The sequence below is a fragment of the Gavia stellata genome, chromosome 8 (genome assembly GCF_030936135.1).
Source record: "Gavia stellata isolate bGavSte3 chromosome 8, bGavSte3.hap2, whole genome shotgun sequence".
NCBI classification, from domain to species: Eukaryota; Metazoa; Chordata; class Aves; order Gaviiformes; family Gaviidae; genus Gavia; species Gavia stellata.
In genome coordinates this window covers 24695189-24708860 of record NC_082601.1, presented here as the reverse complement: position 1 = coordinate 24708860, position 13672 = coordinate 24695189, and the positions used below count along the sequence as shown (strand labels likewise).

General features: G+C 39.3%; 1 protein-coding gene across 2 annotated transcripts in view; it reads left to right on the top strand.

Moving 5' to 3' along the window:
* Positions 1-6552, top strand: part of OLA1 (Obg like ATPase 1) — a 104715-nt gene extending 98163 nt beyond the window's left edge. For both annotated transcript variants that reach the window (XM_059820405.1, XM_059820406.1), the window contains 2 exons: positions 1854-1976; positions 6031-6552. In XM_059820405.1, coding sequence (XP_059676388.1) covers positions 1854-1976; positions 6031-6132 — 225 coding nt within the window. In that variant the 3' untranslated portion in view covers positions 6133-6552. The remainder of the gene's footprint in view (positions 1-1853; positions 1977-6030) is intronic.
* Positions 6553-13672: the final 7120 nt, after the last annotated feature.

Here is a 13672-nt window from a genome sequence, read left to right as displayed (position 1 = left end):
AGAATCTGTCTACCCTCCTCCTGTGGTCAGAGATAAGACGTACCAGTATTGTGCTTGCTTAATCTGTGTGACTGGGTTTGTCTGCAGTGAAATTGATGTTGCTTTTCATTTTGTATTCACTAAGTTTGTTTGGGTTGCGGGTGGTTCATTCCTCCTTTGCTTTGCTCGGATTACATTTTCAGCAATAAAAGCAATATAACATCATTATATTTCTCATGGATACACAGTTGGGCTCAAAAACCTAAAATCAGTGTGCAGTAATTCAGGTGTTTTACTGACTTTAATATTTAGACCTAGTTTGTTTTGGTAGTTTTATATGTTTATCTGGGAACTTGTGTAATACCTAAAATTATATTATGAATTTTAAATATTGGTGTAGAATGATTATAGCCATAGAGATCGACTAATTTATTCCCAGAGGACAGCAAAAGCTGAGCTGTAGTGGTTTGCCTTTGAATGTAAATATGTTATAATATAAAGATTAGTATTGAAAAATATTTTGAAATGCATGTAGTTACAAACTCTATCTTAAAAATTATAAAAATGTCAACTTTTGGAGGTGCAAATCCATTACGGAGCTGTTATTTTTTGCATCAGTTTATTTAGTGCTGTGCAGTGAATTTCAGTGCTGTATTTAATTTCATTCCATGGAATTAATTTGTTTTCATTAATCAACATAATTTCCAGTAAATGTATATTTTTATTAATACTGCTACAGATGTTTGTGTATGTTTTAGCATGTTAAACTTATTTTCCTAAAAGCACTTTTTTTTTTTTTAGTCTTTTAATCTCATCTCCTTTTACATGATAACTGCTAGCTGAAGTCCCTAAAATAGCTGCCAAAATAATATAAAAGCAGAAGTTTTGTTGTTCTGATTCTTGCCATAGCTTGTAAAAGCACATTCTGGAACTCCACTGTTTTCAGTAGGAGAAATGCTTGCTCTTTATTCGAAAATTTGAAAGCTGGTTTATCTTAAGACTGATTGTAAGTATCTTTGATTTAATGTGCAAAGATATTTAGTCAGGTAAGCATCAGTGAGTAGCCATATTAACCCAATACATCTTTTATTGTAAAAACTGTGCTTTACACTGTCAGACTCCTTAGCACTTTAACATGCTTTATTAAGCAGCCTTTAGGTCACCATTATTTCTCAGATTTCTCTCCATGGTTGTATGTGCACAGAATGTATGTCCTTGTAATTTAAAGCATGCAGTTATAATGCATTCTCCTCTATTGCATAAACTTAAATTATCTTACAATAGTTGCCTGTGGTTTTTTTTTTTATTTTTTAGTGATTCAATTGTTGATAATTTGGTAAGAATACTCATTTTGTTATTTTGTTCTATATTAGACTTACTAAAATTATTCTGAAATAAAAATAAGGTAATATGTGGGACTTGAGATCCATAAACCATTTTTGATTACAAATGTGATTTGCCAATGAATGTTATCATTTAATTGAAATTATTTGGATGGAAGTAAAAGTCTTGAGTAATTTAGATTTTAAAGTTATTTAAAAATCTTTATTTTCCTCACTTTCTGTGTGGAGAGCTAGGGATCGAAGTGAATCCCACAACAAAACACAATCATAGCTTCTAAAATCAATACTGCTGTTGATACCTATTAGGAAAAACAAAGCTGCTCTTCTTTAATATCAGTTGGTTTATCTGTGGCGAAAGCATCTGTCTGTATGTCCTAATATTGAGAATTACCCGGCTGTATGCGTGACATTTTAACTGATATGAAACGAAGTTTCAGCAGATCCTGAAAGCATATCAAAAAGGAGAAACCTCTTTGCTGCAATCAGTCTTCTTAAATGCAATTAATTTTGTTCTGGTCTTTCCTTTGACAGAAAGGGACGAAGGCTCCTCAGGCAGCAGGGAAGATTCACACAGATTTTGAAAAGGGATTCATTATGGCTGAAGTAATGAAATATGAAGATTTTAAAGAAGGAGGTTCAGAAGCTGCTGTCAAGGTGAGCTCCCCATCTTTTTCTTCTCCCTTCCTCCATATGTGCCATTTTTGCATTTCAAGTCTATTTTTCACTGGGAAGAAGTTCTTGATGCTAAGCGAATCTTAACAGTTACCTCTAGCAATAGACCAAAATCTGTTTTCATTTTTTACTTAGGAAAGAAATCAAATGCACCAACTTACTGAACAGGAATGCAACTATGTCAGTATCCAAGATATGACAGTTTATGGACTAAATGTCAACCCTAAGACCAAATGCTATGCTAATTTTTTTTTTCTCTATTTACATGTTAGTGTTCAGAATTTAATAGGCTTTAAAATTAACTTGGTTTTGAAAAATCAAATTTTTAAGATGAGTTAGCAGATTTTTGAATCACCTCTAAAAGGAAATGCAAGAAATGCAGAATATCTGTTTCTTCTAATAATGTGTCATCTTGTTTTGAGTTTGCAGTGGAGATATTACAAGTGTCAGATGCCAATGGTTAAGAAAATATTGTATTATAAAAATGCACCATTTTTTTTTCAGGGTTAGTAGATTCCACTCCTAGACTCTGATAGGCGTAATTAGAATCTTAAAATTTACCATTTCAGTATTTAATTCGATCGCTCTTTGATGTCTTCTTCAAAAATGCCATGCCTTAGTTTGATTGCTCAGGGTGCCAGTACTAGTTGTATGTAGTCCACAAAAATAGATTACAATAGATGAAGTTTCCTAGCTACTATCTACTGAACAGGCAGTGAAGATATTTAATGAAAAACTTTTTTCTTGAGCTCACGCTTCTTTGTAGTGACACTTCTATTAAGAACAGTTTTATTTGCTTTCTCAACACTAGAGGGCAGAGACTGATTGGGTGCCCAAAGTTGTGCCCTTCTTATAGCTGACAAATTATATCTGGTTTGAAGTTATTAAATATGAAATGAACTTGTACATGGCAAATAAATGCCATAAGAAAAGCTGTTGTTCTCTGCATTGCTATTGCATTATTTCCACTTCCTTTAAGCAGAGAAACTTCCCTTTGTTTCATACACATTTGATTTCTCGTTTGACATTTTTGATGTCTTATTAAGATTTGTATTTTATAAAATTGCAATTACAAAGCACATTAGTTTGATTTAATCAATCTCAGTATTTGAAGGTTCCTACATCTATACTGTGTTAAAGAATTTAAAAGGTTCAGCTTTATTGTTTGCTATTTGATAGCTTGAAAGGTATGCAAAACTATGATTTCAGATTCAGCTTATTCTCAGTGGTATCACTAAGGAAGATCATACTGAGCAGCAGGACTTTAATAGGTTTGTTTGAACCCCAGGAAGTGAGGGGAAAAAAATCCCAGTATAATTGGTTCGTTGCGGCATGTGAACTGCCTTATGAAAAGGGAAGTAGAGTTGTAGTTGTAAAGTGAAACCACAGCTATAAATAAATCTAATATTCTGCAGTCAGAAACCACTTTATGTAACCAAGATTCAAATTTTGCCAGCAACAGTTTTTGAAGCTCAAATCTGTTTTCCCTGAGAAGCTGCATCAGTTAATACCTATAAAATTAATCTATAAGTATTTTTCTTATATATTTTTATTTGCTTTTCACAATGTAAGATTCTAGACATCAAGCTTCTGTGTTCAAATTATATTTCATGATTAAATTTTTATTGTTTTGAAGTACCTGTAAAGCAAACATATTTGCATTTGTTACTCAGTTTTAATTTAAATCAAGATTAGAAAAAAATCCTTGCTTTTAGAAAAATGCGTTATATTACTCTAGTCTTTTCTAATTTGCATTTAATACAATGTTTCATGCCATACACAATACTAATTACTTTTATATTGCTGGTAAATTTCAAAATTAAGTTTGGGAGCTCTTAGGAGTCAACTGAAATAACAGTGGTAATGGGAGTTTCTTGCTTTGTATGTTATCAAGTTGATCGATTTTTAAGTTTGATTTTGTGTGTGTCTAACACCAGTACGGCATAACTAATTTAATGCCAGTGCTGTGAACTATACACTGAATAGCTCTGTGTGGGCTTTGTAGTCTACAGGGATATCACATTATTAGCAATCATATCTGCTTAGGCAAAGCTGGCTTCTACAGATGGCTGCTTTCAAGTGCAAATGAACTGGTTAGACGTGTCTTGTTTAATACATACTCAAGATTCACAAATGGGTATTGATTTTTTCAACCAGTGTTTCTGATAGCAATGGAAATGGATTAAATGGTCTCTAGAGAATTTAAAGGAACACTGTCACTTTTAATTAACTGTAAACTGGCAACAAAAATACATAAACTTGCATTAGTGTGTCAAAATCTATTTAATTAAAGAAGTCTATGCCACTTTGACAGTGTGCAATAGTGTGCTAAAAGAAATCCACATTGTTACTTTGTGGAGGTCAGTTTTTTCTACAAATATTTGTGAGTAATAAATGTATTAGACTGTAAAATGTCTCTGTACCTGTGCCTGCAGCTTACGCTTGCTGATGATTTTTACAGCACTGTTTTATTAGTGTTTATGCCATCAATTAGTCTAATTACTCTTGACTTTGAGCATTATTAGGATCTTCAAAGGAAAGAACTACTAAGTCTACTTGAAAGTAAACCTTTTACAATCTAAACAAATTTCCAGAGAGGGCTGGAATACAAAAACATTTGCAAAGTCTTATTTATTATTTATCGATAGTGTCATATGGGGTAAGGTCAATTACTATTGCACTATATATTTATTGTCGAGGCTATTTCATCTGCAGTTTTCTGTAAGCTAGCATCACTGATGACAACATTTAAATAAGGAATGACAGCAACAAGGTTATCAAGCCTGTAAATTCCTAGACAGCAATATGGGGAAATACGTTGCTTTACAGAGCAGGTTTTGTGAAAGAAAGGTGTCTAAGTTAACTATGTACCATTAATCTGATCTGTTCTACTGCAACTAAGGTCATTAGTTAACAGCTTTCCTGTAATGGGATCTTAGCATGCCACCACTGTGATAGTGTCATTGAGAATAATGGCACAGCGAGGTCTTGCATGGAAGCACTTTCTCCTGCAAGAGAAAACTTCAAAACAGGAATGGTTATTGAACTAAAGCAGAAGCTCTCAACTTTTCCATATTGTAGATCACTTTTCAAGATAAATGCTTCTGCAGACCACCTCCCGCCCAGTCTGTCAGTCCTAATGCCACAGCTTCTCTGTAGCCTCTATAATACTAGGTTTAATTATGATGAGATAAGGGTAGAAAAATACAATAATAAATTCTAATGCGGAGAGTAGTGATATTTAATAGGTTCCTTGCCTATTTGCTACTCTCCTCAAGTACAGCATTTTCACAATGAATTTCCTTTTCACGTCTTTGGTCTATATGACTTCTTCTGTATCCTGGTTTTACAGCCTATTTGCTCTTCTGTCTGTCCTTCTGAAGCAAATCCCTTCTGAAGGAAATTTCTGACAGAAAAACTGAGCCTGTATTTTGTGCTCCTCAGTCCTTCGTGATCTGGGCACAAGCAGACAAGAGAGCCCCGCTCGAAGCACGAGGCTTGTACAGTTGTGACTTTTGCATAGTGCTCCCATCTTTAGTTTTGACAACACTCGCTTGTCCTTTGCTGGAGCTGCTCAGAAGTAGTTCATACACCAGTTTAATAGCCGTGCAGCCATGGTGCAAACTGTTGCCGATCGCCCTTTCCAGCAATACTGTTTTAGATTCCTGCCGGCAGTGTTTGCCATCTGCAGGTTTTTTAGATGAAGAAAAATAAAGCCTCAAAGCTGGGGGAAAAAAAAAATCAGTTGTTTTAGTGTTCTTTATCTTAAGACTTGCCAGGGTTTACAGATTACCACTATATAATGCTGATGGCATTTAAGGACCACCGATTCAGTGGAGGTTAAATTATTTTTGTATATATTTTATATGTATGTAAAGCCAAATTAAGTCAAACTGAGGAGTATTGTGGCTGTCAAACTCCAAAACTAAAGTAGTACCATTTCTTTACCAAAATGTATTTAAATAATTACAATTTGAAAATAGTATAAAATGTCTAATGAAATAACCCATTTTCCTTTTGTCTGTTCTATTTACAGGCTGCTGGAAAATACAGACAACAAGGCAGAAATTACATAGTGGAGGATGGAGATATTATCTTCTTTAAATTTAATACACCTCAACAACCCAAGAAGAAATGAATATCAGATGTTCATTGCTCAGAAATAAACTGTGCTGCTTCAAAAAGCATATGAATGTTTATTTAGGATGGAATATCTGGAAACAAAAAGCATACAGTTTCTACCTAGGGAACTTCCCCTCCCCCCAGTGAAATTATTCTTGTTTGTTTTGAATTAAAATATGGCACCTCCAGCAAACATGCAAGTTCACTAAATGTGAACAGCTTTGCATTTCAAACGATTAAGACCCTACTCCAAATTGTAGAAGCTTTTCAGGAACCATATTACTCTCATGATACTTCATTAATCTCCATCATGTATGCCAAGCCTGACACGTTTGACAGTGAGGACAATGTGGCTTGCTCCTTTTTGAATCTACAGATAATGCATGTTTTACAGTACTCCAGATGTCTACACTCAATAAAACATTTGACAAAACCAGCCTTGGTGTGTTTGGGGATGTCTGTATTGACTGACTGTGGTGTGCTGAATGCGATACGGCACCTGGTGGATGCTGATTACAGAATTTTAAGACGTGTATGATACAGTAACTGGCAGTGTGGGGCAGCTGCAATTGTATCTCGAAAGTGGGTCTTTCATGGGAATCAGAAGATTAGGATGCCAATGATTTGTCTCAAAAAAGTTAATGAATTTGTAGATGGACATGCACTGAAAGATGATAGCAAGGATAATAAGAATGATGCAGCGTAAATGATTTTTACCGGAGAGAGGAAATATATGTAGAAAAATCATGTTATCTTTGAGACTGAAGCTTTTTCGTTCAAATCATTTTGAAAAAGTATTTCATTCTTGCCTTGAAATGATTAAATTGTGGAGGCTAGAGCAGCGGTGCCTGGTGTTGTGTGTTGTCCTCTCAGGTCTGGTTTTCAGGCCAGCGGAGGGTGACACAGTGGTGTGAAGGAAGAGGTCACGCTGTTCTGGATAGGTAAGTCCTTCTGCTGAAATAAGGCTGCAGCTGTTGAGTACTTTTTAACCCCTTTAACCATGAGGGAGAGCTAGTCTCTTTGGCTAACACAGAAGAATAAGTTGTTACCAAAACTAAAACCAAATTTTTACTTTTAATGCAAGCTGTAGATTTGCCCTTACTTGCAGTATGTTTAATGTATTGAAAACAGCCTGCCTTTTTCTGAAGTGCCTGTGTGTGCCCGTGGTTTCAGCTACAGATTCAGCGGGGTAGTGGCTGCGAGAGATGCTGATGTTACCTGTGGCTTGTTGGTGTGCCAGACATCTCATGTCGCTGTGATAAATTTGCTTGCTATCAACTTTGAAAAGGCAACTTATCACTGGCTAACCTCCCCTCTGTGTTTAAGATATTGGGAGCGCTGGTCATGTCCTGCTCCGAGGCTTCCCTTGAGATGCCGCCTTTGAGCTTCATTGCTTGCTTCTGAAAGAGTAAGACATGGGTCAGCCAGAGCCACGAGGCTCATTGTTGGAAAGTTGGCATCATGCCTTTAATTGCACTGAGGAGAAAGAGGGAGGGCAGATGACTTCAATACATAGTTGTTGATTTTGTTTTAAAGAGTGCCTCCTTTTTTCATGGTGGCAGGAGCGGGGAGAGTATTGTAAAGCAGGGAAATTAGGACTTCAGATGTTTTGGAACTCCTGAAATTCTCTTTTGTGTCATCTCCCTGGTACAGCTCGTATTTGTTCTTGGCATTATTTTGATGTTACATAATTGAGAAAAGATTAGGACCACCAAATCTTGTGTTAAAAGTCAAACCCAAAAGAAAACAGAGCCTAGCTGTTTCTCTTGGAAGTCAGCAAGGTGCTAGTAATGGAGAAGGGCTCATGCTGGGTCTTAGACGCAATGAAAGGTGAGTGAGACGTGGAGTATTTGTGTTGGTGAAAGAGAAGTAACCTCTTTACTGCACTGATACCCGCTGAAATGTGTTCGTGTGTCCTGTCTGAAATTTGTTCTGATTTCCAAAATATTCCCATGCTCCCTAATTATTAAATGTCAGTGAAAAAGTTTTAGAAAGAACAGCACAATTAATGGATTGCTTTGTATTTTTGCATCTCTTAGTTACATTTAATAAGCCATATTTGTTTAGATTTGAATGTGTGTACTTCATGATACCTCCCTGTTCTAAAAATAAAAATAATTAAAAATTGAACTAAGCTGTTCTTGATAAACAGGGTTTTAAGTTATTACAGTATTCTGAAAAGAGAAAATGAACTTAAAATATTTGCCACATCTTTAAAAATACATATTCTATAAAGTTTTATGTTTCAGCTTATTAACTTGCCTGAATAGTTTATCTCTTCAGCTATTTTAACTAATGTTCTTTTAACTACTGAATCTAATCAATTATTCCAGAATAAAAGCAAGTTTTATTAAAAGAAAGAATAATCTGATAAGCTCTGTTACTCCTATCACTGGTGACTTGTGGCAACTACCACATTAAATATGTGCAGCCTGTGTTTCTCCTCAGTGGGTCTATGCATTTAAGATGTACAACTCCTAAAAACTTGTAGATAAATGTAGCAAGTTTCAAGCACTCTGTTTTAAATAGAATTGTGATTTAATTTAAGCCAAGCACACATTATTTATGCATTTCAACCTGCACAGGTGACTCCAGGTGCAATGTATCCATCCTACTCACATTTACTGTTTAAGAAAAAAGTGAAATCTGCCTGTGTGCTCTTCACTCTCAGTGACCTGTACTCACTGGGGATGATGATGGTGAGTAGGAGGAGACATTTTGTTTCTCCAGCTGGAGCAGGGTAAGAAAATACTGTAGGCACTGCTCTTCCAAAATACGGAAAGTAGGGAATTTTGCAAAGGGGGAGGAGTACTAACCCTTCCTCTTAACTTGCATTCCTCAGTGCCTGATAGCCATGGTGCTGATGGCATGTTTCTGGGATTAAACAAATGCTAGTGGAACAGGGAAATCACTGCTACCTGCCTCCAAACTGACCAAAAGAGAGTGCCTGAAAGTGATGTGGGGATGTCAGTGCAAGCAGCTGTGCCTGCACTGGCATGTGGGGTGCCTTTAGGAGTAGATCTGGAGAGCAAAATGGTTGGCACGGAGGACTTGATGTTCCCACAGCAAGTATTTGCGAGGCTACCTCAGACTAGTTGCAGGCTGGTCCCAAGAGGAGTTAGAGTGCGGTTTTCACTTCAGTCTCAAGAGAGAACCAGTTTGCCATAAGATACCCAAGGGATAACCACTTTGCCTGCTGTGAGACTCCTGTGCAATGCAGAGCAAAGCGGGGTGGGTGGGGAGAGGGGGTAGAGAGAGTGCGTGCGTGTGTGTGTGAAGAGGTGTGATCAGGAGATTCACTTTTAAAAGTATGCTACTGGTCAAATAAAAACATTGCTGTAGACAAGTAAGGGCTTACTGCTGTCTGTTGGCAGCATCAGTAGCAATATCCAGGTGACGTGCTTGGGCACCCCAATACGTGACACTTCAGACCATTAAGAAGCACAAAGAAGAATGGAAATTTAACTTGTGAAGACTATTTATACCCACAGATACCTCTCACGTAGGATATAGTTTTCTGTCCTAATCAGTGTTTCCCAGAACAGCACAAGGGGAGCAGGCTTGGGCTTTCTGTGTGGATTAATATATCAGATAAAACATACTATTGTTTCCATAGTATGTTACCTAAAGTAAAACGGGTAGTGAGGGTGCTCAGTGGTCGGTGATGAACTAGAAATAGCCACCTAACTGCCTGAAACTCAGGTGTGTTCATCCAGCTATTTGAAAATTGAACTGAAAATTTTAGTAGGATAAGAGCCACCAAGATGTAGCTGGCCATCTCTCAGCTGCCATTTGAGCATCTTCGGGGTCAGAATATTCCACAGAGGAATTGAAGGATTTCTTGTCTTCATAAATTCAGTGCTCAGGCTAGTGTGGTTAAAACAAATACTTACTTTACATGGTTTCAGCTGTGCACTTCTTGCCGTAAGATGATGTGGATGCTCAAGGTTCACAAGGGTTCAAAATGCTTGGACAAAGCCGTGGGGGAAGAAAAAGGGGGTTGATTGGGGAAAAAAAACCCTGTTAAAACCAAATGTGTCACCTCTGCACTGGGAGTGTACTAAAGTCACAAATTGCTGGATGCTGGGAAAAAAACTGGTATGTATACTTTGTCTTTGTCAGGAAGCTGCTTGCCACTGTCAAACACCAGGATGCTGGACTGGTTGGGCCTCTGGTCTGACCCAGTACCACCATTCTTGCCTCCTCTTCCAAAGCAACTTTTCTTCAAAGGCTATCCCCAAACACCAGTAAAGAGCACGATCTTTTTAATGTCCTTCCCAGTTCTGCATTTTGATTGAAATCTTTATTAAAAAAAAAGAATTGTCTTAATTTCATGTTTATTTGCTCTTTCATTGACCGTCCAGCCCTATAGAGGTGGTAGCATTATCGTAATTTTTAAAAATTATTTACCTTTCCTCAAGGATCCTTTCTTACCTGCTGCAGGTCTCCATCTACCTTCTCCCCTTCATCGCCCAAGTTCTCCCTGATCTCTTCCCAGACCACATGGTCTGCTTGGTCAAGGAGTCTGTATGCCAGAGTGCCTGCTTCGGAAACACCATGTTGTAAGCCGTATTTTTCTTCCTCATCTCCCACGGAACAAGTTTCTGGCTGGAGTGGCTGCACTGTAGCTGGGATTGCTTAGCTGAACACCTCCCGGCACTTTACTGATGCTGCCCGTGATTGCCCAGCAGTGCCTGCCATGGGCAGGGCTCCCGGCTGGACAGCATTCAGCCACTCCCCCCATACTAATTCCATACGTTTGATTATGCTAATCCACCATTTCACTTCAATTAAACCAGGAAAACCACTGGAGGCTTTGAAAAAAATAACAATAGTAATCAAAGTAATGGCACACATCACAGTATCCCAATGGATTGGAATAGTGGTGTGCTGGTTGGGCTTTGAAAGTTTTCAAGTAAATTCTGTATTTCAAGGCTGTCTTTGAAGCAGTTATTTCTTGGCTTCTATCTACAGGTAGTGCCCATTCCTGATCTATGGGAATAGACACATATGGCAGCGTGTTGCATATTGTGAAATGAGTTACACGTGTGTGCTTGCCTTCATAAACCGGTGATTTGGTAGGTGCCTGCTCATCGGAGCTCATTACAGCTCTGCGCAGTTACAGAATGCCTGTAGCGTTTTATTTTCTACATGCAAAATGTACGCGCTCAGCACAGCAAAACTTTATAAACCATATAGAACATAAAATCTGCGGCTGTTGCAAGAGCACATGCGATGTGTAAGTTAACAAAATACATTCACCCGAGTCTTGGAAAGTACATGGGCTGGCAGATCCAGGCTGGCTGAACAGGAACACGGGGGTTTCCCTGCCCTTCGTGGCCCCGTCGCTGCTGCTGCGGGAGGGGAAGGTCTTTGGCTTCGGCGCTGCTGGGCCCTGCGGGGCAGGAACTGCACAACAAGGGGAATTGACAAGGCTAAGGCTGTATCTGGGGTATGTCCAAGCACAGATATATAACACGCTAAGGGCTATTTTGGTGAGGGTAGGGATGGAAGAAGTACTGCTCCGTGTTGACGATGTTTTTACCCCCGGTGACCCAGACCCTTCAGCTCAAGCAGAGCCAAGTGCGGTGTGCACCGGCTGCACTGCCTGCACACCCGCCGCGGCCGCGGCAGCGATCCCCCAGCTCGCCCATGGCAGCGCCTCCAGGTCCGATGTTACGGCTAATTTAAGCCTGGACTGGAAAGCACAGTTAAGTTCCTGCACTGCTTGTGCTTCTTATACTGAGTTCACTTGCTGCATTTTGGTGAGCCTAATGATCATGGCAGTATGCAAGGAGGAGGAAAGGTTTGTGAGGGGGATTCGGGAAACCCGTTTGTGAGGACCTTCACCACCTCGCAGCCAGGGATGCACAGAGAAGCTGCCTGCACCCGAAGTACCGCCTGAGGTAAGTGCATGTGGCCCCAAGTTTGGTACCTACTCCAACAACAAAGAAAGAGCGTTAGATTGCGCAAAGGGGTCCATAAAGTTTGGTTTACGGTAAACATGTGATAATTTAAAGGTTAATAAAGTCTGCGTTCAGTAATGAGGAAGGCTGTTCCCCACATAAAAAGGTTCCCAGGAGCGAGCCGGAGCAGCAGGACGGGCTCTGAGGGAGGACACCATGGCTTGGCGTGTGAACGCCAGCGTGAGGGTTTAACCGCACCCAAGCGCTGCAGCCTGCCTGAAGTGCAGACGGGGACGGAGGTGATGCAGGTGCCCCAGCCCAGGACGGGGACCCACTCCCCTCTCTCTTCCTCTGCTAGGAAAACTCACCCGTGCCATGCAATGACAGAACTAGCTCTTACCAATGGCTCTGATGCTGCTGAAGGGCCACCTCGCCAAATTTGTCAGCAGGAGATGCAACATTTGCTCTCCTTTGAAAATTGCACACAAAACCTTTTAGCTGCCAAAGAGTTAAATTTCTCCGAAATCTGAATTGTGTGCGAAGTATCCAAATTTGGTTATAAATCCTGTTTAAGTTTCAAAGCACAACATTATTGGAGGTAGCAATAGTAGCATCAAACAGCCTTGATAAGATCAACAAATTACTAAGTATAATTGTTTGTGCTGGGGTGTGTGCAAGGAGATAAATAGCTCATAAATTAAACACCAGTGCCTGAGGGTGAGTCATTCATGGATTCAGAGCTGTCCTGACACTCACAAGCAAAAAGTAATTTTCTCTTAGTTCAGTAATTATGCAATTCAAGATCTAAGATCAGCAATCAATGCTAGGTGTGCTTGCAAAGGTGGAAGGGTACTTCAGCTATTGGAGTTTCCCATACGTTGATTAACAGGAGAAGTCTGTTGCTTGTCTCTGTAGTGGGGAATATTCTGACTGAGGTACAATTCTTCAATAAGATAATGAAGACTTGCATAAAAAAGGGATTAAAAATAGACTAAGGGTCAGTTTTTGCAGATATAAATTAGCAGCACTCTCTTGGCTTCAGTAGAGCAGTACTAGTTTATACTAGCAGAAAATCTGGCCCAAATTATTAAAGAAAATCCACAAACCCCCTGTGATAACTGCTGTTAGTCATCCAGGCTAGTGCCTGTTTCTGAGAGGCACCTGGCACCTCGCTGGCTGCGCTGCAGCTTGTACGCTCTCACGCGGGGTCATTAGAGCCCCTTCCTGACTTATTCATAAGACCCCGTGAGGATCTTGGTCTAATCAGGGTTTTCCTAAGGACAGAGAATAGTAATGTAATCTGTTATTGTAGCAACATCATCTTGATCTGCTTTTATTTACTAATGTTTTGCCAGCCATTAATATTTTTCTGCCAAATTCAGATAGAGATCACACTGAGAGATGATATTTTTTGGAAATGCAGTGTAAATCTCACAGCTGCTCAACAACAGTCGTGCTGGTAGGAACTCTCAGACATCAGGAGGCAACTTGACGTGTAACCTACAACCCTCCTGACCACTCGGATCTCAAATAGCCTTCACCCCATCTGTCTGTGGAGTGTCATGGTGGGGGAAGAGTGGTGGGAATCCTTCTGGAGAAAGACGGGAAGTCTCTGACAGTCTTTAGACTTTCCCGCATGGGCAGCTTGCA